The sequence below is a fragment of the Zootoca vivipara genome, chromosome 10 (genome assembly GCF_963506605.1).
Source record: "Zootoca vivipara chromosome 10, rZooViv1.1, whole genome shotgun sequence".
NCBI classification, from domain to species: Eukaryota; Metazoa; Chordata; class Lepidosauria; order Squamata; family Lacertidae; genus Zootoca; species Zootoca vivipara.
Genome location: NC_083285.1, coordinates 8,256,911 through 8,279,662, shown reverse-complemented (window position 1 = coordinate 8,279,662; position 22,752 = coordinate 8,256,911). Strand labels below are relative to the sequence as shown.

General features: G+C 43.1%; 1 protein-coding gene across 1 annotated transcript in view; it reads right to left on the bottom strand.

Moving 5' to 3' along the window:
- Nucleotides 1-658: 658 nt before the first annotated feature.
- The window catches only part of ABCD2 (ATP binding cassette subfamily D member 2), a 44,040-nt gene continuing 21,946 nt past the window's right edge, over nt 659-22,752 (bottom strand). Inside the window, exons 5-10 of the mRNA XM_035126486.2 lie at nt 21,932-22,026; nt 17,591-17,736; nt 12,185-12,330; nt 11,041-11,125; nt 9,848-9,973; nt 659-7,635 (exon numbers count right to left, since the gene is read on the bottom strand). Of these exons, the coding sequence (XP_034982377.1) occupies nt 7,425-7,635; nt 9,848-9,973; nt 11,041-11,125; nt 12,185-12,330; nt 17,591-17,736; nt 21,932-22,026 (809 nt within the window). The 3' untranslated portion in view covers nt 659-7,424. The remainder of the gene's footprint in view (nt 7,636-9,847; nt 9,974-11,040; nt 11,126-12,184; nt 12,331-17,590; nt 17,737-21,931; nt 22,027-22,752) is intronic.

Here is a 22,752-nt window from a genome sequence, read left to right as displayed (position 1 = left end):
TGCAGGAAGCTCCTGCAGCCAAACGGAAGCTGCGGAAGCCCCGTAGGACATTTGGCTTCCAAAAAACGTTCGCAAACTGGAACACTCACTTCCGGGTTTGTGACGTTCGGGAGCCGATTCATTCAACAACTAAGGTGTTCAACAACCTAGGTACCACTATACAGAGCAACGGGGAGAAGGAATCATGAGAGAAGCAATGGCTGGCCTCACGGTTTTCTTACATTGCAATTTTTTGCATAGCACACACACACAGAGAGTGATTTGCGATATATCACCATGTTGATTTCAGTAAAGAGGACTTAACGGCTGTCTGTGCAATTCTTGGCTAGGGGTCAGTAAAGAGCTACCTTTCCACAGTCCACTCAATAAGTGTACTAGGGCTAAACTTACCTTTTCAGTTTCAAAAACTGTGAACAGCTTCATATTTCTTCAGGATTTCAGAGCAGGGCGAGCTGAGGTGCTTCTTCTGAATCATTCAATCCTCACCAAGCACGAGTAGCCTTTATCCTGCTTTATCCTGGTGATTAATAAACACTGCAGCATCAAAGTAAATACAGCACAGTTTATTTAATGCTGGATTGAACTACAGCTGTAATAAAGCAACTTTATTGCTTCCAAACCGGTCTTCTTTTCAAAACTTGAACAAAAACAGGACAAGGCCAAAACGTGATATTTTAATTAATTCATCAAACCTTCAGACACAGGCACATGTACAGGAGTAATTTAATTTGATGCCATACAGCTTGTAAATTTTAGGAAGCTTCTAACACATCCACTTACGATAGTTCAGATTTCTTCAAAGCTCTAACATATCTTTAACCAAGCAAAAGAGAGAATAATTTCCCAATGTAATCCATTTGCTGTCCTTATTATTTAGATCAGGCATCCCCAAACTTCGGCCCTCCAGATGTTTTGGACTACAATTCCCATCATCCCTGACCACTGGTCCTGTTAGCTAGGGATCATGGGAGTTGTAGGCCAAAACATCTGGAGGGCCGCAGTTTGGGGATGCCTGATTTAGATGCTATTCTAACTGGTTTTAATGAGGTCAGTGAAGCAGGACCACACTTGAAGAGAACTTTTGAAAGTCTCAAAACATACTGGTTTTATTTGCTGAGGAAAAATATTTTAGTAAATGAATGTTAATAGTCGCAATTAATAATTGCCTTTGTTTTATTTTAAGCTCCTATTTTAAAAAATCACATCTGTTTTGCACTTTGCATCCCACCTTCAACATGGTTCGCAACAGTTTTCTATTAGCACTCTTCTTTTAAATAATTTTTTTTAAAAAAAATCCGATGCTGTGGCAAACCCTGTTATTCTCAGTGTGCCAACCTGCCAACATTTGCAGGACAATGGTCCCATTAAAAAGGTAAAGGGACCCCTGACCATTAGGTCCAGTCGTGACCGACTCCGGGGTTGCGGCGCTCATCTCGTGTTATTGGCTGAGGGAGCCAGTGTACAGCTTCCAGGTCATGTGGCAAGCATGACAAAGCTGCTTCTGGCGAGCCAGAGCAGCACACGGAAACGCCGTTTACCTTCCCGCTGCAGTGGTACCTATTTATCTACTTGCACTTCGACATGCTTTCAAACTGCTAGGTTGGCAGGAGCTGGGACAGAGCAATGGGAGCTCACCCCGTTGCGGGGATTCAAACCACCAACCTTCTGATCAGCAAGCCCTAGGTCCCATTACCAGTCAACAAATCAATGTTGCAAGTAAGACCCATTAACAGGTTCTCCAAGTCTTGATTGCACAAATAACAACAGCCAAGCAGTTGTCAACACTGGCTTGAATCCAACAGTGCCCTATGTACAATTCAGGTGCATAGCAGGAGTTTACCATGCAAAACATCTCAGTCCAATTCCTGGCATCTACACATATTGCCAGGTAAGACTCCAGTTTCAAACTCTAGAAAGGACTGTTAGTCAGTGTAAACCAGGGAAGGGGAACATGAGGTCCTCTAGATGTTGTTGGACTTTAACTCCCATCAGCCCCAGCCAGCATGGCCAATACTGAGGGATGATGGGAACTGGAGTCCAACAAAATCTGGAAGGCCACAAGTTTTTCATCCTTTGCGTAGATGGGGACTAGATGGGCCAAAGGCTGAGCCTGGGAAAAATTATAGTTTCCATTATTGCTGGGAGGGGTGTGGGATCTCCAATTGCCAACAGTTCCCACTCACACAGCTGCAATCCCTCACCACCACGTCAAGCATCATTCCAGATGGTTTCCCAACCTTCAGATGCAAGCAAAGAAAAGACAGAGCAGAAAAGCTCCGTTCCAAGAGTGGAACTTTGCTTGCAGTTATTGGAATCCTAGCTACTATGTTTACAGATGCCAGAGAAGTAGCATGCATGATATGAATGCATGCATCCAAAGTCCTCGTGCAAAATGCTGGGAACAATATGAAATTGGTTGAATCCAGCATCCCACATGGCACTGCAAAGGATCCTAGAGCATACCACAGTCTTGCCTTTGTAATGGACTGGATGAGAGCCAACAAACCAAAGCTCAGTCCAGTTAAGGCTGAGGCACTGCTAGTGGGTGGCTCCCCAAACTGGAAGAATAGGGGTTGCCTGCTCTTGATGAGGTTAAACTTCCCCTGAATGAGCGAATATGTAGCTTGGGGGTACTTCTGGATCCTTTGCTGCCATTTGAGACTCAGGCGGCCTCAGTGGCATGGAGTGGCTTCCATCAGCTTTGGAATATGTTAGCTAAAACTTGCCATCGAATTTTGAGAAAAGCAAAATGAAAGGAGAAAGTGGAGCTCCTGCTCAGGCAAAGAGGAATTAAAAAGAATACAATCAAGAAAAGAAAATCTTAATTTTGATTTTACACAGATGTATACAACAGGCATCACAGTTTAGTAGCACCCCCAATTTCTTTTTCTTTTCGTCACACTTTAACTCTCTTTAGTGGTCAGGCAAAGATGCCAGGCTACCTGATCACTAAACCATGGTTTATTGATTGGGAGCACCCTATAAAGTCACATATCCCCCCTCCATCTTGCATGTGCTTTCCTTTGTTAGTGTTCCATGGTTGAACATTATATCTGAACCTTAAAGAGTTACTTCTTACTGAAGTTTGCTTTTAGAGTAGAAACTGACCTGAGTTCATTTCAACCACTAGTTTAAAGGCAAACCACAATTCGCTCTAGATTTGTTGTTGTTGCTGTTGTTTTACTTTTTGGGTTTAATTTCTTTATTTGATTTGAGCCATTTACATCCCACCATTCCAAAAAGTTCAAAGGAGCAGACAAAAGGAAATATGACAGATAAAAAAGCACAAATCGAGATATGACAAAACGCTAAAGCATCATTACCTAGAAGAAACAGAGCAGCAAAAACCTTAAGAACAGTGGCAAAAAGTTCACCAAAATCATTAAGAAGATCATCAAGGAAAGATCAAGAAAAGGGGGAGACAGCTCTCTCTGGCCAGGGAATTTCAAAGTCTGGGTATGGCCACTGTAAAGGCTCCGCCCCTTATTTCTCATCACACAGTCCATTGGGCCTTCAGGAAGCTTAAGAGAGCAAAGTTTTTTTTAAAAAATTATATATATACAATTAAAACTAAGGTTACATAAGTTCAAATATAACACTGAGCCAATTTATGCTATCCATAAGCTGTGACTTCTGAACAGGGCCCAATAATGCCATTAACTAAAAGCTGGTTGCTGAATTCTTATTATGAAACACTTGCTGGCCTGCGACTACATATTAAAATTAGCATTATGTTCTTAGGCTTCTCCCAGGCAGTCTGTTTATTCCACATTCACCCTGATTTGTTTGCGGGGAGGTTAGATGATATCATGTCAAGCAATTGTTAACCCACATTTTTTTAGTGCATTTACTCATCACATTTCCTTTCTGTTTTGAGGGGGAAGCAAGTTTGTTGTGGAAGAGTGCCAAATCAACTTTAATTGCACTACTTGAATTTGCTGGCATGTTTTTGAATCCTACTCAAAAATAGTGACAGCCTTTTCTTATCTTTTCTCCCATATTAGTTTATTAAGAAATTCCATTATCAAAGAAAAACAAGCAATTACTTTTCAATTGCTGGGAATTGGAAATTGTTAAGCACTCTGCCTACTCCAATACAGCAGGGTTAGAATCAGATCATCTGCTTCTGCACTAAGATGCACAATAATAATTTTAACATGCAGGAGGGAGTAAGGGCCAGTGGCAGGACACATGCTTGGCATGCAAAAGGTCCCAAATTCAATCCCTGGCACCTCCAACCAAAAGCATGAGGTAGCAAATAATGTCAAATACGTTTGCCTGAGACTCTAGTAGACAGCTGCTGCGAGTCAGTGTAGACCAGGCATCCCCAAACTGCGGCCCTCCAGATGTTTTGGCCTAAAACTCCCATGATCCCTCGCTAACAGGACCATTGGTCGGGGAAGATGGGAATTGTAGTCCAAAACATCTGGAGGGCCGAAGTTTGGGGATGCCTGGTGTAGATAATATGGGGCTAAATCAGGAATAGGCAACCTAAGGCCCAGGGGCCGGATACAGCCCAATTGCCTTCTCAATCCGGCCCGCAGACGGTCTGGGAATCAGCGTGTTTTTACATGAGTAGAACGTGTCCTTTTATTTAAAATGCATCTCTGGGTTATTTGTGGGGCATAGGAATTCGTTCATTTCCCCCCCAAAAGACAGTCCAGCCCCACCACATGGTCTGAGGGACGGTGGACTGGCTCACAGCTGAAAAAGGTTGCTGACCCCTGGGCTAAATGGACACAGAGTCTAACCTGATAGAAGGCAAATTCTTATACCTTGTCGGTGGAAGAACCAACAAGCAATGGGCATTCAAGTCAGGTGCCTGGAATATGGAATTTGGCGGCCTGGAAAGCAGCAGAACCCAATCGAAAGTAACCTTCCATTTTCCAAGGATAGACCATTCTTTCCAAAATACAAAAAGGAATCAGAAATCACCATAACCTTGCCAAAATAGCAGCCAGTGAACCTTGCATTGGTGTATATGCTAACTTTCCGTGCATGTGGCTGGTACACCCCAAACGGCCCATTATAGGAACCACCTGTCATCTTGAAGCAGTTTACAATGGTCTCCCTCTATTGCTACAACAGTGATAACTAAAATAGGAGCAACAAGGGAAGCAGCGTATAGTTTTGTGAAAATAAATGGAATGAACTCGTAGTATATCACCTTGAATTCCTTTGAGGAAAAGTGAGAGGTAGATACGAGTGCCCATTGCTGTTACAGAGCGCAGGTGCATGCCTCCCAGTGTAAGAGTAGAAAACAGCCTCCAAATTTCTTCTTTGCGACATACTTGCCATTTCGTGCACAGAATGGAAAGGCCAGGGCCATCCCCTTATCTTCTAAGCTGCCTGTCATTTTGTTGCTTCCTAGGAAAGCACAGCTGCTGACATGCATGTGTTATTATTTGCAAATATCATTTTTACAGGTTTTTTAAAATAAAAAATGACACCCCCCTCCATATATGTGATATTCTGCCTCCCCCTCCCCCCCATGCACCTGCATACTCACCAAGCCCTGCCCTTCTGTCACTCCATGCCTGCAGAATACACCAGGCATATCATATGCGCATGGCAGGATGGTGGGAGATCATATTCTACCTCCTGGCTTTGAAGCAAGAATCTGTCACGGTAATCCAACCACACAAGGAGCTTCCCAGGAGCACCGACCGTGAGTATAATGATTGATATATACAGTGCATTTCTTGATAATTTTCTGGGTTTCAAACTAGTGCCGAGCTGAAAAGGAGGAGCGTGTTTTGCAAACAGTTCTATCACACCACACACCACCATGACACAAGCCCTACTTTTCCAGTGAATTTTCTGCACCGTTTTGCAAAGAAATGTCAGTGCCCCCATGGGGGTGGGTGCTAGGGTCTTACCGATGCTATTTTTCTAGAAAAAGAGGTGCCGGAACTCACCATGAACACCTCCCTTGTTCTCTTATATAATGGCAATGGCGCTCACCTGAGAGGTGCCGGAAATGAGTTCAGGTGAGTGCCGGCTGGGAAAAAGATCCTAGATCGTTCCCTGATCTAGATCTGTGGGCTCAGATTCAGCTGGGGGCTCCTTAGAGAATCTACTAGGCCCCGTATCATGGTTGACTACTGGTCTGGGCTCTAAAATAATAATCTAAGAACAACGCAGGTGGTGGATGCCACCCCTGTTTCCAACAGTGTCCTGGAAACAGAGGTTTTCTGGGGCATTTGGGCTCTTTGCTGCCTCCAGCCACCCTTGTATGTCCCTCCTGACCCCCAGAAATGTTAGGGAGGCACCATGGCAAAGGAGTGCTTGCCCAACAGCACTTTGCCCAAAGCCTACTCAACCCAGGAGCCAGTCCTGAATAAATACAGATAGCTGAATACATAGTTAGGACATAATGTGGGCAACCACTTGGATACACATGCACATACATTGCAAAATTGATGCATGGCATCTGAAATTTATATGCGCAACTAATGCATACCCAAATGTAGACTTTCATCCGTTAGATCTGCCTCTGGATGTAAATTTTCAGCATTCTTACATTCTCATTCTGTCCCTAACTGTCAAACATCAGAACGCACAACATGGACTAGTTGGCAGCAAACAACTTGTCATACAGCAAGAAATCTAGGGAATACAAGAAGCTGCCCTACATTGAGTCAGACTATTGGTCCATGTAGCTCAATATTGCCTACAATGACTGGATGTGGGTCTTCAGGGCTAGGTCTCTACCAGGAGATGCTGGGGATTGAACATAGGACGTTTACATGCAACCCATGTGCTCTCCCACTGTGTCATAACCCTTCTCTGGTTGCCTCTTTTGCCCCCCAGCACTCAGAGCATGTTGTCACATCTTCAAATCTGATTTGCTCTGTCGTGCTGTGCCTGAAACCAGTTGGGGGGGGAAACAAAGCCCTAAAAATTGCATCAAACCAGCAGCATACAGTGGTACCTCGGGTTACAGGCGCTTTAGGTTACAGACTCCACTAACCCAGAAATACTACCTCGGGTTAAGAACTTTGCTTCAGGATGAGAACAGAAATTGTGTGGTGGCGACGGGAGGCCCCATTAGCTAAAGTGGTACCTCAGGTTAAGAAAAGTTTCAGGTTAAGAACGGACCTCCAGAACGAATTAAGTTCTTAACCCGAGGTACCACTGTATTAGGAAGGTAGAAGATTTTGCAAGAGCCTTTTCATACACCTTCCCATAACCTTTTTTTTTTCCACACTGAAAACCAGAACTCACTAAAATTCAGGACAGCCTTAGTTTGAACCACTTTCTACCTTAACATTATAAAGTTGACAGTTATCTGAAGCATTGAGTTTGTGGCCAATTCCTTACAGTCTACACTAATCAGGTGCATGCAAACCATTGTGCCTCAGAAATCAAAGTGCATTGTTAACTTTTTAAAAAATTGGGGTGGGGAAATTAACTAAAAACATTTATTCTTCTTTGTCCATTGTTTTAAGCACGGAATCTTCCCCTAAGATTTTGCAAAGTTCGTTCAGTCTCTGCTGCATTTTTGGCATTCCTGCAAGCTGGGATTCTAGTCTTTGTTTCTCCTCACTGAGGGTTAAGCGGATAGCATTGTCCAACTGTTCAAAGCGCCAGTGTCCTTCCCCATCAAACTGTAGCAAGTGTGTATGGTACTTCCTGCAGGAGAAGAAAAGAAACACTGAGAAATCCAGCAACAAAATCTCAAAGTCACAGGAGCACCATGATGAGCAGGTAGACTCTCAGTAAGACACCAGAAATGCAACAAGTTCCCTAGGGTTCATTCAGAAGAGCATTTGTGAAAGCGTGGAAGCTGCAAGAATTACAACTTTCAGAAACTAGTGCTATGTCTGCAGAGAGCAACCTCCATTGGCTTCAACAATTAAGAAGACTGTTTCTGCACGTGTTGCAGAGGGAATTGAGGGGCAGATGGGGCTTATCAACCTGGGAAGGGAGCCCGTCTAGGAGAAGGAAAACTCTGATCCTAACCCTTCACTGCCTTTTTTGATATATCTATATCTAGATAGATACAGATTTTCCAATATCGTTCCAATAACAGCCTCATTATAACAATGCCAATTTTATCCAATTAATACAATTATTAAAACCAATTATTTATATACTGAATTATACAGTTTAGTTAAAGTGACTTCCTCATGTGCTAGTTTTGATGGGTTCTTCTTTGTTTTGTTTTCCGCGTTCCAAAATCTTAATAATTTCAATTGCATTCCCTTCAAGATAGTAATCCTTTATACAACAACTACAATCTTATGGTTTCAATTTCTGTTAATATATTATGTAATTTATAATGTTTCAAGTGAGGTACTCAGCCTGTAATCATTGCTCTTTCCTGTGTGTGGTAATTCACCACCACCACCATGATGCTGTCCCAACCATATATGGTGTTGTGTCCTTCATTCTTCCACCTGTTGATATTTCCCATCATGACTCGGAGGAAGCGGTTTTCTCTCAGTTTTCCAAAAGCCTCTGCGTTGCTTCATCCCGTGATTTAATAGCTTGTAAGAGACTCCTCTGTTCCAACAAATAAACTGCCCTCACCAATTTTTCCCCAACCTAGGAAGAGGGGTCCAATTCCAAACTGCCAATAACTAATAAGAAAACCTCTGCCCTTGCTGCTGGCAGACTCCTCTCCTCCTTTCAGCTGAAAAATTTATAGTCGGTTATCTTTCCAGTTAGATTACATTCAAAACGGTCTATCTCCGCATTTCTTTGAAAATAATGGAGAGTGGGGGTGGTTTCGTTCTATATTCCAACATAGTCCTTTCAAAGGGTGAAACTCCCCCCCTTTCTCTCTCTCTCCATTCCATTCCTCTCAAACATGGTTCCAGTTTGATGATAAATTTCATGTTATTAATCCAGTTTCTTGAACCTTCATTTTCTATATTATATTTTAACCTTGCATTCCAAGGACGGTTGCCAAATTAGAAATGTAGAAGAAAAACTTTGAAAAGCAACCTTAGGCTCCCATCTCCCCACAGTCTTTAGCACCGAATGAAACCTTATCTCAATTCCAACCTTTAAATCCTTGTAGCCGAGATGTTCCGCAGTTTGTTGTCTCATCGCCTCTAGCACATGCCTTTACTTTACTCCAATTAAAGCCCAATTAGCAGAATATCCTCTGCTTCCAGGAGCAGGTGAGAGGTTATGGCTCTCAGAGTGCTCCATACACCCAGTGCCTTTGCCTTCCCTCGCATTCCATAGAGAAGGGAGTGCTAGACCGCAGGGTAATCTGCAGGTGAGAGCCCATTACTCTCCCACCCAGAGAGGAATTCAAATAACGAGTTTACCCCATCATTTCTTGTTTATTTCTGTCTGATTCTCCCTGCGATGTCGGGGGAGACCTCCATTCCTGGCACAGGCGGAAACAGGAAGCCCTAACCCTTCACTGCCTTGCAGGATATCTTTGGAAGAAGAAAAGGCTAAGGAGCAAGCCCCACACAAAGCTGGAGTGGAGTCTCTAAGACGGTTGGATGGTGCCTTGTACGCCTCCTTCTGGCAACTCCTGCAGCGAAGCTGGTGCCAAACATATTGCTCTGCTTTCCTTTGGACCACATCAGCGAGGCCGAGATGAGGGTCTTGTTGTCTCGGCAGCCCTGGACCTCCAGATACGCTACCCAGGCTTGCGCCCCGGAGAGGTCACTTCAGTGCTGCTAACACAGTGGTTTGACTTCACCCCTGGAGGTGCACTTCATAGTCTCTTGAGACAGACAGATGCCAACAATATGTGCTGTTTGCTTCAAGAGTCTCCCTGTGATTGGGAATGCCACATAATTGTGAGGTGAATACAGTACCTGATGAAACCTACACGGCAACAAGGTTTTTTTAAAAAAGGTCCTACATAAAGACTCACCAAAGAGATGGTCTGTGTGTTATTGAAAGCAGGGATATGCCAGCCCCCTTAGCAGCCTGGAATATTTTTCCTTCGACATCAATGCTGACAGCGCTTGTACACTCATCCAGCAATGCATATTTGGGCCTTGTAAAGCAGGAAAACAAATAGTTATTCACTTTTTGAAACAGCTAAGAGGCATGATTTAGGTGAACAAGGATGCACATTCTCGTGCGAATCACACTTGCATTCAAGTGTGCACTGGATTCTCCACCCATGCGCTGAAATTTTGGATTCAGAGCAATCATCTTAGCTATATATCGAATGCAATTTCCCCCTTTTGATGTGGTAGGCTGCCCAAGGTAGCCTTTGCAAGCTAAATGAAAAGTTACATCGGACACCCGCATATTAGAAATTCAAGGCAGCTCAAGGTTTGTGCACCCATGAGAATGATCCACATTTGAACTTGAAACAGACTTAATTGACGTGAAATGTGATCATTTGCTCTCATGATCACTATGAGCAAAGCAAATGGGGATCCTTCGGATTGCAAAACTGATTTCAGCAATCCTCTCCGAAAAAGTTGAAGATGATCTTCCAAAATGCTACCAAGGATTATATGGACTATGGAAAGGCGGAGGTCTGCATCAAGTATTTTTCCTGATGCCCCCAGGGAGCAGCTGGTGCAGCGATCTCTTCACCCCAAATTATGTCTCTTCTGAGCTATTTCCCCCACCATGTGCTTGATGATATCTGCATGGACTGTCCCTTAATTTCAAAGCATCCTGAACCACCTGCCACAAGTAAACTTACTTAAATGCAGCTTCTGTCAGCTTGGCAAGACAAGTTGCTGGACCTACTCTTTAAGAAATTTAAATTGTTTGGTTTTTCAGCATGACAAGGTTCTTGTTTGTACAGACTATAAATGCGCAAAGAGCAACTTGGGAACAACTAAAGTCTCGTGTTGCCACCCTCCAAACCTCTCAGGGAAGGGGGACATAGAAAAGGGCCTCAAAAATCGAGTGCAGGGTCCAGGTTAGTTTGTATGGAGAGAAGCGGCGCTTAAGGTCTTGAGGCTTTATAGGTCAATACCAGCACTTTGAATTGGGCCCTCTACAGCACCATGTGCTTTATTCTGCCTTGGACCCCCTGAGCAATGCCAACACAATCTACCTATGTCCATCCTATTCATACTTGGGGAAAAATTTACTTACTTGTGGTAAAACATCCGAGCCATGCCCATTCTCTGCTTTTCTCCTCCGGACAGGACATCCTTCCAGTCTGTAACAGCATCCCACCCTTCAAAGGCACCCAAAGAGAACAGGTATGTTTTACTCTCCCAATTTAAACTTCCTTTTCTTCCTTTTCTCCATTTTTGCCTTTAAAAGGTCAGCTTCAGAGTGCAATCCTAACCATGTCTACTCAGAAGAAAGTCCTGCTGAATTCTAAAGAGCTTACTTCCAGGTAACTGGAGTTCAGAGAGCAGCTTTAAGTAGCAAATGGACGTATACTTTTGGTATTTTTATAAATTTGGATTATAAACATATGCCCAGCGCAGATGAGCTGCACAAGGGCTGCAGCCTGAGAGAGGTGGCCTGGGCATGGGCTTAAAAGCTGAAAGCAGACTGAGCTTAAAAGGCTCAGTCTGCTTTCAACTACAGCCAAGTTCCTACAGATGGTTCCTTGAAGCTATCTGTGGTCTTGCAGCATCTGCCCTGCCACCTTCTCTGGGGGATCCTGCAATGGCGCTGAGCACGTCATTAGGTTTGGGGGAAAACCCAGCAACAATTATATTGCTATTAATTACTTGCAAAGTCAGAAACCTTTCCAGACTGAAGGCAGATGCTGAGCTCTCCCAACAGACCCCTTCCTCCTTCCCTCTAAGTGTGCAGGTTGTGTCTGACATTACTGGGACGCGGGTGGCGCTGTGGTCTAAACCACTGAGCCTCTTGGGTTTGCCGATTGGAAGGTCAGCGGTTTGAATCCCCGTGACGGAGTGAGCTCACGTTGCTCTGTAACAGCTCCTGCCAACCTAGCCGTTCAAAAGCATGCCGTTCAAAAGCAAGTAGATGAATAGGTACCGCTGTGGCAGGAAGGTAAATGATGTTTCCGTGTGCTCTGGTTTCCGTCAGTGTCCCGCTTCACCAGAAGCGGTTTAGTCATGCTGGCCACATGACCCAGAAAGCTGTCTGGGGACAAACGGCGGCTCCCTCGGCCTAAAAGCGGGATGAGCGCCACAACCCCATAGTCGCCTTTGACTGGACTTAACTGTCCAGGGGTCCTTTATCTTTTTACCTTGACATTATTGGGGCAGCCTTGAACTTGCTAGATTTGAAAAAGGAGACCTCAAATGTTTACCTCCTTCTCTTTGCACTATGTGATTCAAGTGAACTATCTGCAGGATGCACTCCAGATCCTGGTCTTGGTAGCCCTTCTCGCGCATGTCGTCCACAGAGTCCGGATAGATCACTTGATCCCGCAGAGTTCCAATGGACATGTAAGGTCTGCAAAGCAGCAGAGAGAAAATGAGCCGCCTCCCGGGGAGTCACATCTCAACCCTGCTGTTCTCTGAACAGCGAATAATGCTTTAAATGCAGTGCTTCTAAATACTGTAATTATTTGAGGGTGACTGTTTTAGTAAACACACTCTAGGGAACAATGCCTTGTTTGCAGAACAGATTGCAGTGCAGCAACGTGGATCACTGTGGCTCAAGAGCAACCCACCTGATAAAGAAGAACCGCACAGTATCCCTCGCACAAAAGTCACCTTGCCTGAGCACACAAAAGCATGTATCAAAGTAGGAATGCATTTTCCTGTTCAATTTCTTACAGATACACCGTGCAACTCTCATTTTTGAGCCCCGGTTATTCAAAAGCTGCGAGTTTTTGAAATTAGCGTTGCCCACATCTAACAGTGAGTAGGATGCCCCACACCCCATTTTCCAAGACAACGGATTATTTGTATACATTTATCAGGAGCTCCCAGGACTTAGGTAAGCAGGGAACCTTCAGCTCTTTGCTGCTCTCTATGGTGAACCACTAGGACTGCAGTTTGCAGCATTTTTCAAGGATGTATTAGTTCTCAGGTGCTCGACTGGTCCTACCCACCCAGGCTGGCCACCGAATCCTCCTAAACAGGAAGAGCTACAAAAGCCTTCCTCCTCCCAGGTGTCAAAAACAGATATTTATGTATGCCACGACTGTGGCCCGTGGTTTGATAGCCCAAAAATGGAAAACAAGTGAGATCCCAACCAAAGAAGAATGGCAACTAGAGCTGACAGAATATGCACAGCTTACAGACTTAACATGTAGAATAAGAGAACAAGAAGAACATACGTTTAGAGAAGACTGGAAAATGTTTATTGAATATATGGGGGGAAATTGTGTATACTTGAAAACATTGGCAACATTAAGATAAATTCAACAGTGTAGGTAAGTTTGGATGGATGTAATAATCTCTATAGCATTCTCCCACTCCATTGAAATACGGTAAGTTCAAGGGTATTTTAGGGCAAGCTGCAGTTTCCACAACTCTCTCCAGATATAAATAATTGATTTGAGCCTAAAATAGCCAACAGTAAGCTTTCCTCTCCAATATCCAAGAGCGCCTGCTAAATATTTCAAGGAGCTCAATTACCAAGCCTGAGCATAATTACCTTACACCCACTAACATAGTTTACGGGGCACAGATCATAGAGCTTTCCCAGCACGATGCATAATTAGAAGCCGCCGTCACAGGCAGAAATATATTATTGCACAATAAACAACCGGACCGCAGAAAGAGCACAAATCCTTAATCTGGAAAGGAAGCCGTGTGATTGAATGATAAGCCAGGTTAAGCAACGCTCCTTGATTTCATGAAATTTTTATTGGCTCCCTTGAAGCTGCACAAATCAGAAACTGCCTCCGTCAGGGATTCAAGCCCACTGGGGAGACGCAGCAGGGAGCTGGCTGTCAATCACTATAAAGTCAGCACTGTGGAATCTCAAGCAGCTGTCGGGACACTTCCTGCCCTTTGTAACGCTTCCTTTGTAAGGCTCAGGTGCCAAATGGAGGAGCCATAGAGTTGGGGAAAAGACTAGAAGAACACATGGCCTGAACGTAATGCATGACCGTGACATCAGCAAGTAAAAAGGGCAGTCAACTTTCTTGTTACATCACCACTAGGGAGCACACTGAGGAAGAGCTGCTGCTGACATGATCATTATTGCTATTATTATGTACATACAAGCCACTCCAAGTATTTGAACAACTGCCACCTAACAAATAGATGTCAATATCTGTTTCAAGCTGGGAGGCACATCAGGAAAACTGGGCAAATCTACAGTAAGGCAGAACCACTTACCGTATTGGCCTGAATATAAGCCTCACTCCCCACCCCCCCAAATTCCGACCGTGAAAAGTTAAAAGTGTGGCTTAAATTCGTGACCTAACAAAAATGGGCTTTTACGATATTGCTGCTGAAACAGATATATAGTAAAACGGAATGGGTGTGAGTGCCTGTGGAACTTTAAGGAAGCGGCTTATATCCGGGTATGGTCTTTTTTCCCTCCCTCCCCCTTGAATTTTAAGGGTGCGGCTTATATTCGGGCCAATACGGTATGTGAAACCATTCTAAACTACGTGCAGAACTGAGATGGGATAGGTTGACATGACAAAACTATGCAAATATGTGCAACCACTAAGATATGGCGACTGAAAAAAAAAGTATTCAGTGGGTAGACGCAAGACATGTAGATATTTGAAATGGGGTGTGGGTAGCTGAATTAGTTTATAGTTATGTTTCTTACTAAGCATATGAAGACAGAATTCGGAGTCAGGGAACTCTGAAGAAAAGGCTGTGCATAAAGAATTGAAATATTCTACTGCACCATACAACCCAGTAGGGAGGAATGGTTAGAGTGCGGGGAGGGGGCACCCAATGTGGTCCTTTCTAGATGTTGGAATAAAACATCCATCAGGTCCAGGGTCAGTGAAGATGGGAGCTAGGTTCCAAAAGCTCTGGTGTGTGTGTGTGTGTGTGTGTGTGTGTGTGTGTGTTATATTGCTAGCCCTGGGTCTGAGTATTGGATACTGAAATCTGCAATCCATCCACGAAGCTCCTTGAGCCAGTGATGCTATCGCAGCTTAACCTACCACACAGGGCTGATCTTTATCTAAAACATGGGGAGGGGAAGGACCCTGAGCACTTGAGCTCCTTGAAGAACAGCAGCAGCAGTAGCAGCAGCAGCAGCAGCAGCAGCTGGGAAGAGAGGAGTTCAGGGATATTTAAAAATAATAATTTTATTAAGTTGCATGTCCTTGATTCTCAAGTCCATCCTTTTACATGGTTTTGTATGGTTTGTGGTATTTTATGCATTGTGACTAACCGTTGCTTTTGTCGATTGTAGTTTAGTAATTCTTTATTGTAATTGACAAGTGTAAGCTGTTTATTATTTGCTGATATTTAATTTTACTGTGCACTGCTAGACTCTAATGGATTGTTGAATCTTGCTTTATTTGATACAAGTTGTTTATTTTAAAGTTATTGTTATTTTTTGTATTGGGTCAGACTGTTATTATTAATGTTTGACAGCTTACCATGTTTTTATATGTGTTGGAAGCTGTCCAGAGTTGCTGGAGCAACCCAGCCAGATGGGTGGGGTATAAAATTATTATTATTATTATTATTATTATTATTATTATTAGATAAGCTGGTGAATGTAATAAGTAATAGCAACAAGTATTAAAATAATCTGCAATATCAATTAAATGAAGAAAGCAAAATTATGTACAAAATGTTTGCTTTGGGTGTAATCTACATAGTTTTTATTATTTAAAAAAAGGTTTTTAAAAAGTTATTATGTGACATTTACACACACCTTAGGATGCAAGTGTAAATATGTGTTCCTTAACTTTGACCAAATCCTCTGTCATTCAAAACCTCCCAGGCAAGGGACATTATAAATATCAACTTTGACGCTGTGCGAAGTATTTTAGGAAATATAATCCGTGTCTGGGATTTCTCTATCTCTAAGCCCTGGTTCTAATTAGGAGACGGCCAGAATGCCTGGGATGGTAGGGGAGAAAATGACAGTTAATCTCTAAAGCTAATATTCCCTCTTGGAGACTTGCCCAGGTTACTCCTATACATTTTATAATGGTAAATTGCATTGTCAAATTTCTGGGCCGTATCTCATGCTGTATCAGTAGGCACAATGATACAAAAACAATTCCTCAGGCTATCTGTGTACTCACTTATAAATGGAGAGCTCTCATGGACTAAGGCAAGCAAAATTCTCAATTAAACGATATGGAATCAAGACAATCCCAGTATGAGTAGATTCAGCTAGGGCTACATTTAATTAGGAAGGCAACACAGCATGTTGCCTTAAATGGCTGGTCTACTAGTTCAGAGAAATCCAATACAAATAGTGGCATTTGCAAACTGTGCTGAGTAAGATTCAAGCAGACAATGGCTGCAATGTCTCCTTCATTATTGACTTTCGGGAGAAGTTTAAAAACATTCCTGTTTACCCAGGCATTTGATGGCTAAAAGATACAGGTCAAGACAACTTGAAACGAGTAAGCTTCTAGATATCCTATTTTTAAAAATGTTCTTAGGTGGCTTCAAAATGTTTTCAATAGGTTTTTGTTACATTAAAAAATGTATTGTTTTGATGTTTTTGATGTTGGCTGCCCTGGGTGACTTTGGGAAGACGGAAGGCATAAATAATGACATAAATCCATTGATGCTTTCCTGCACTAGCCCAGTTGTGGTGAGCCCTTGGCCCTCCATATGTCGCTGAACTACAACTCCCATCACTCCTGGCCACTGACCATGCTTGTTGGGGCTGATGGGAGTTGTAGTTAGCAGCTACTGGTTCCCCTCACACCACCAAGTAGCCCCTTTCCCTTGAAAGATACTCACACAGAAAAGCCTCCTGGTGGTTTACGCTCATTGTCCCCACTTCAGTTGAGAGTTATTCATGACTGAATCTCACGGAAAGCAACAATACCAACCCTCCCATTGCTTTCAGCAACTAGGTAAGAGCTAATGTGCTTTTCATGTTAGGAGTGGGCAGTTTTTAATCAAGCTATTGCAGAAGATCCAAACATCTTTAAAAGCCCCAATTTCTTTTGTCAAGATAGAGCAATAATCTGCTGTTGGACCATCTTAAGTATTCCTCAAATTGGTGCTTACCCTGTGTCTGTATCTGGCGATAAGTAAGTCTTCTCTTTTCCTATATCCTCCCACCTACCATGCCAATGTGAAAATTTCAATAATCCTCCTTTTGATTTTTCCTGTTTATAGAGATTGAGAAGCATCCCTAGTGTCACTCTAGTGCAGGCTTCCTCAACCTCGACCCTCCAGATGTTTTTGGCCTACAACTCCCATGATCCCTTGCTAGCAGGACCAGTGGTCAGGGATGATGGGAATTGTAGTCTCAAAACATCGGGAGGGCCGAGGTTGAGGAAGCCTGCTCTAGTGGAAGCTAGTGTAGCCTTTTAAAAAGGCTGTCAACAATTGTTTACTATGGCGTTTCTCTCATTTTTCTAAAATCAATACCTGCCAGACACACACACACCGCAAATCCCAGAAATCAAAGAAGCCCAGCTGACACTCGTAGACCTCTGATAATTTTATACTGGTTAACTGTTTTTAATGTTTTGTTCCTCTGAGTTGCCTTGAGCTATAGACTATATGTTCAAAAATCAGGAAACACGTGTAATTTATAAAAAATATATTGTTTTGCAAATACGGATACAAGTAAAATCACAAACCTCTGAGGAATATAGAACATATGCTGAGGAGGTGGCTTGTAAAGAACTCCTTCATAGACAGGCCACAAACCACTTAGAATCCTGAAGAGAGAACTCTTCCCACAACCATTAGGTCCAGTGATTAGAAGATGCATACCTTCTTCCACCTACAAGTTATGAGAAGCACAATAACCTTTGAGAAAGCAATTATTTCCATCAACAATCTAACACAGGACTGACTTGGATGCAACATTAACCAAAGCTTAGAGTTATGACAATGCATCTCAACAAACTATGGTTTTCTTTCTGAACTTCAAACTACAGCTTAGGAAGTAGGCTTGTTTCAAGCAACCATAGTTATCACAAACCACAGTTTAGGGCTTAAGCAACATGCTAAACTGTGGTTAATCTAACATGGAAGCGGAAGCTTCCCATCTCTTTCTTGTTGCTGCAGCGAAAGAGGTGAGGAGGGAGAGCGATGCAAGCTGGAATGTTAAACTACAGTTTAGCATTGAGTCCAAACTGGGCAGAGTAACACACACCACAAATAAAGCCACTGCAGCATTCTTCTTCACTGCCGTCCTGATGCAATTTCCCCCAAAACATAATATTAAAGAGGTCAATTGTGTGGATCGCTGAGAAACATGTGCATAAAAGACACTCTTAGACTAGTCTTCTGTGCTCCCAGTGTGGCTTGGGCAGGAAAAAGGCAATTGAAGCATAAATGTGGAGCCCCATTTACCATAACCAAGAACAGTGGCTTCATATATATAGTTAATAGCTTGTGTTTTATTCCCATGTGCGTCCTCTATTGGCTATAAACTAACTGCAGTTTATTTTTTACTAAGTAGGAACATTTGGCTTCTGAAAAAACGGATGTGTGAAAAACACGCCCATGCAACATGTGCCATAATCAATGAGAGTCCCAATATTACTTAGACTGAGCCTACAGTTTTAGGACAAAACCTTTCCTTGGGTGACTTGACCACACTAAGGTCAAAATCGTAATATTTGCTTTTCACAATGTTTTGAGTTTTGCGGTCGTCATTATGCAGTGAGATTAATATGGGAAATCTAGGATCTCATTCTATGTCAGCAATTTGTCTTTAGTGAAAATGCATATGCTTATATTTAGATCTAAATGAATATCAGAGCGGAGGAAGTAAAGCTATATATAAACATGGAATTTTTTTGTCAGATTTTTTACCCCATCTGCACTTAGAAAGTGTCTCTTTTTAAAGAGACCATGTATAGTTACAACAATCATAAACGTTATACAGTAGTGCTAATAAAGTATGAGACAACCCCTCTCCCCCAAAAAACTAATTACACAGAGAGAGAAGAGTGGGAACTGATACCCTATGCCACAATCTCATATCATTGTGTGCAAAATATTATCATTGTGTAGCACTGCCAATTGCTTGGGTCATTTCCATCTGATATATATTCCACTACTGTACTGCCAAATGAGGAATAGCTCAGTCGGTAGAGCAGGAGACTCTTAATCTCAGGGTCGTTGGTTCGAGCCCCACATTGGCTGAAATATTCCTGTATTGCCAGGGGTTGGACTAGCTGATCCTCATCCCTTCCAACTCTGCAATTCTACAAATCTATGATTCCTAGGGAAGTGCTGATCAGGCGAGGAAGACCCACGTGATCAGCCCTGGCTACATGGATGCAATATTAGCACACATTCCCTACCAGGAATTCCCTACTAAGATGTTCTATGGGTGGGAGTGTGAAAGATTTCCTGGTGTAATTTCCTAGTACTGAAAGTTCTAGGAATAAAGGTGTACCTACTAATTTGCCAGGTATAAAGTACTGCTGGCGCATGGCATCTACATGATCAGCTCTCAGCCAATTAACGTGGCTGAAAAAGTTTATCACATCAACTGGTCAACAGCTGATTTGCATATGAAGCCATGCAATGCCATCCACTTGGTGAAGTAGCGGATACATTATTATTATTATTATTATTATTATTATTATTATTATTATTATTACATATGATTCACCCCACCACCCCATGAGGAAGAAGCGTGGAACAATGATATCACGTGGATATATGCATATGTAGGGAGAGAGGCTACATGCTTCTATTCTTTACTGTGGAGGAAGTCCCTAAAAGGATTCTCGAGGAAAAATTATGGGCTATCTGGAAAACCACATAGTCCAATTCCATTGCTGATACTCTGCCATTTATGATGTCCTCTGCTTAGGTGAGTCCTGCTTCATCTCAGCGGATGGAACTACACAACACGCGTAAATTAATGCGTGCAGATGATGCATTAAAATGAATGGGAAAGCCAGAGAAACTCTCGGGTGCATATTGGTGCTGAAGCACTTATGTGTCAGGATCAGGAAACAGTATCAAGAACACAGAAGCACAAAAATAAATTCCCTCCCTACTAACCATGTCCTATATGATTCTGCTCCGAAGTTTGCAATTCCGTAGCCTGTACATTTGCCTAGTTCCTTAAAACTCAAGATCCATTTGAGAGCTTTGGCTGGAAAAGAGCCATGTTTCAAATCCTGAAGGCTCCTACCAACTTTTAAAAGGAACAGGATCAGTTTACTGATATACAATCCTTGTTTACAGACTGCAAAAAGACAGATCGTGAATCTCAGGGCCCAGTCTCTTTAGAGGCGCTATGCTATTAACACTTTTGGAGAAGTGAGAATTTCAGAACACATTTCTTCTCCCACAGCATATGGGGGAAATCCCCATAGTGTTTTGTTTTTTGCAATTACTGTGTGAAGTAGAGGCTGACACCTTGCCTTGTGTAGAACCTGGCCACTTGCCTTTTAGGTAGTGGCGCCCACCCTGTGGAATGCCCTCCCATCAGATGTCAAGGAGATAAGTAACTATACAACCTTTAGAAGACATCTGAAGGCAGCCCTGTATGGGGAAGTTTTTAAATATTTAATGTTTTATTACGTTTTTATATATGTTGGAAGCTGCTGCCCAAAGTGGCTGGGGCAACTCAGTCAGATGGGCAGGGTACAAACTAACTAACAATAAAATAAAATAAAATAAAAGTAAAATAAAAAAGTAAAATAAAATTCTCAGTAAAGGTGTCTGGATGAAAGTGAAGAAAAACTAACTTTTGCTGCAAAGCTAAGTGAAGGGGTCACATCCGTATTAAGCACACCCACAGGCCCACCTGGATCCTGGGAACTCTAGTTCACCCCTCACAGAGCTACAATTCCCGGCACAAACAATCCTTCCACAGATTCTTTGGGGGAATCTGGGTGCTTTAAGTGTGCTGAGAAATAATATATGTATGGAATGTATACTATCATCCGGCCCAGAATGATGGGATAGATTAAAGAAGTATAAACAAGCTAGTTAAAATTCATTTCAGTAACTAAAAAAACAAAACAAAAACCAAACCCAGTAGGTTTTTGTTAATACTTCCAGCCTTCTATCAAGCATGCTTTCCATCTCCCTGGCCCTCAGCATCATGGATTCTGAAGCCTTAAGGCTGTCTCAGCAGTAGAGCACTCACTCAACTTTAATACTCTTTTCTTGACTTGATAATGTTTTTAAGGCAAGCAGCAGCACTACTTGTCTACTTAGGAAGTAAAGACAGGACATCTAACGGTAGCAATGGAACCCAAGAGTAGCCCTTAGGTGCTCTGAACGTTCCAGCTGTCGTTATTAACCTGGAAAAGGCATGATAATACAAAAAGGCCATCCTCACTGTCTAGCCCTCCTTGCACACCCCAGTCCATACATTTAAATCAATGCATTGAGGGTGGCAGGACTGCAGCAGCTGGCCTTGTCCTTAAGCCAAGGGGCTGTGTGCCAGTGACCCCATTCCCAATAGCTTAGTCAGTATAGAACGAAACTCTTAATCTCAAGGTGATGGGTTCGAGGCCCATGTTGGGCAACAGATTTCTGCTGTCCAGGGGGTTGGACTAGATGACCCTTGCTGTCCCTTCCAACTCTACGATTCTATGATCCACTCATAGACTGTAAGGACTGTACTTACATGGGGCCTGTATAGATCTATACAGTACCACAAGTACTGATCCTAGATGTGTAATAGTTTCTATGCATGTATAGGCTTTTCTCGTCCTCTTTGCAATGGACAGAGGCAAAACCAATAGATGCCTATTCTCCTCTGCACATTGATTTAATGTGTGGGCCGCTGCATGAGAAGGGGAATCCTGTCTCCCTGTAACTCAGAGAAACTGTAAGCATCTGCTTCTAGCGTTGAGTCACTATGTCTGCTTTGCTTGATTTCCCCTCTTTTCTATATTGTTGCCCAATTAATTAACAGAAGGTACATGAACTGCATGCTGCATTTGTGCTAACTGTGGTAGCCACAGTCGGAAGATTCTTGCACATCGTCTTACTTTGAAGTTTAGCCTTGAAGCCACCACATCTCCATTTGGGGTAATAATAGGAACATTTTCACAGATAATTCCATGATCAACATCTATTACTCTTCCTACAAGTAAAACAAACAAACAAAAAATACAACATGTTAGTGAAGCACACACATGTACAGGGAGACAGACAAAAAGCTGTCAGTCTTAGGAGGGCTTATTCGTGCATCGTCAGATCAAGGGCTGCTTATGCATGCATTGATCGTTGGCGGACAACCTCCCTGCGAAACGCCTCCATTGAAAATCACCACACTTTCTGTGATGGCTGGCTGTTATGTTCAGCTTTTGTGACTCAGCTGGTGGTCATCTTAACAAACCTCATGGATGTCGCTCATACACCAAGTATAAGAACAGCAAACATGGATGGGCGTACTTTTCCGTCTATCAGACGCCCCCATGTATAAGGACCCCCCCCATTTTGGGGGACTCAATTTTAAGAAAATGATGGGGGATGACCCAAAGTTGTTGAGCCTCTCCCCTCACGCAGCTGCAGGCAGGAATCACTCCCTAGATCAGGCATCCCCAAACTTCGGCCCTCCAGATGTTTTGGACTACATTTCCCATCTTCCCCGACCACTGGTCTTGTTAGCTAGGGATCTTGGGAGTTGTAGGCCAAAACATCTGGAGGGCCGCAGTTTGGGGATGCCTGCCCCAGATCATTTCCTGCATACTGCCAGCCAGTGCCCCCAGATCGCTGTGGCATCGGGAGAAGCTGTGTGCCACTAGCCAGAGCCCTAAGATTGCTCCCTGCACACAGCCGCATCTCCCCCCCCCCCATTCCACTATCC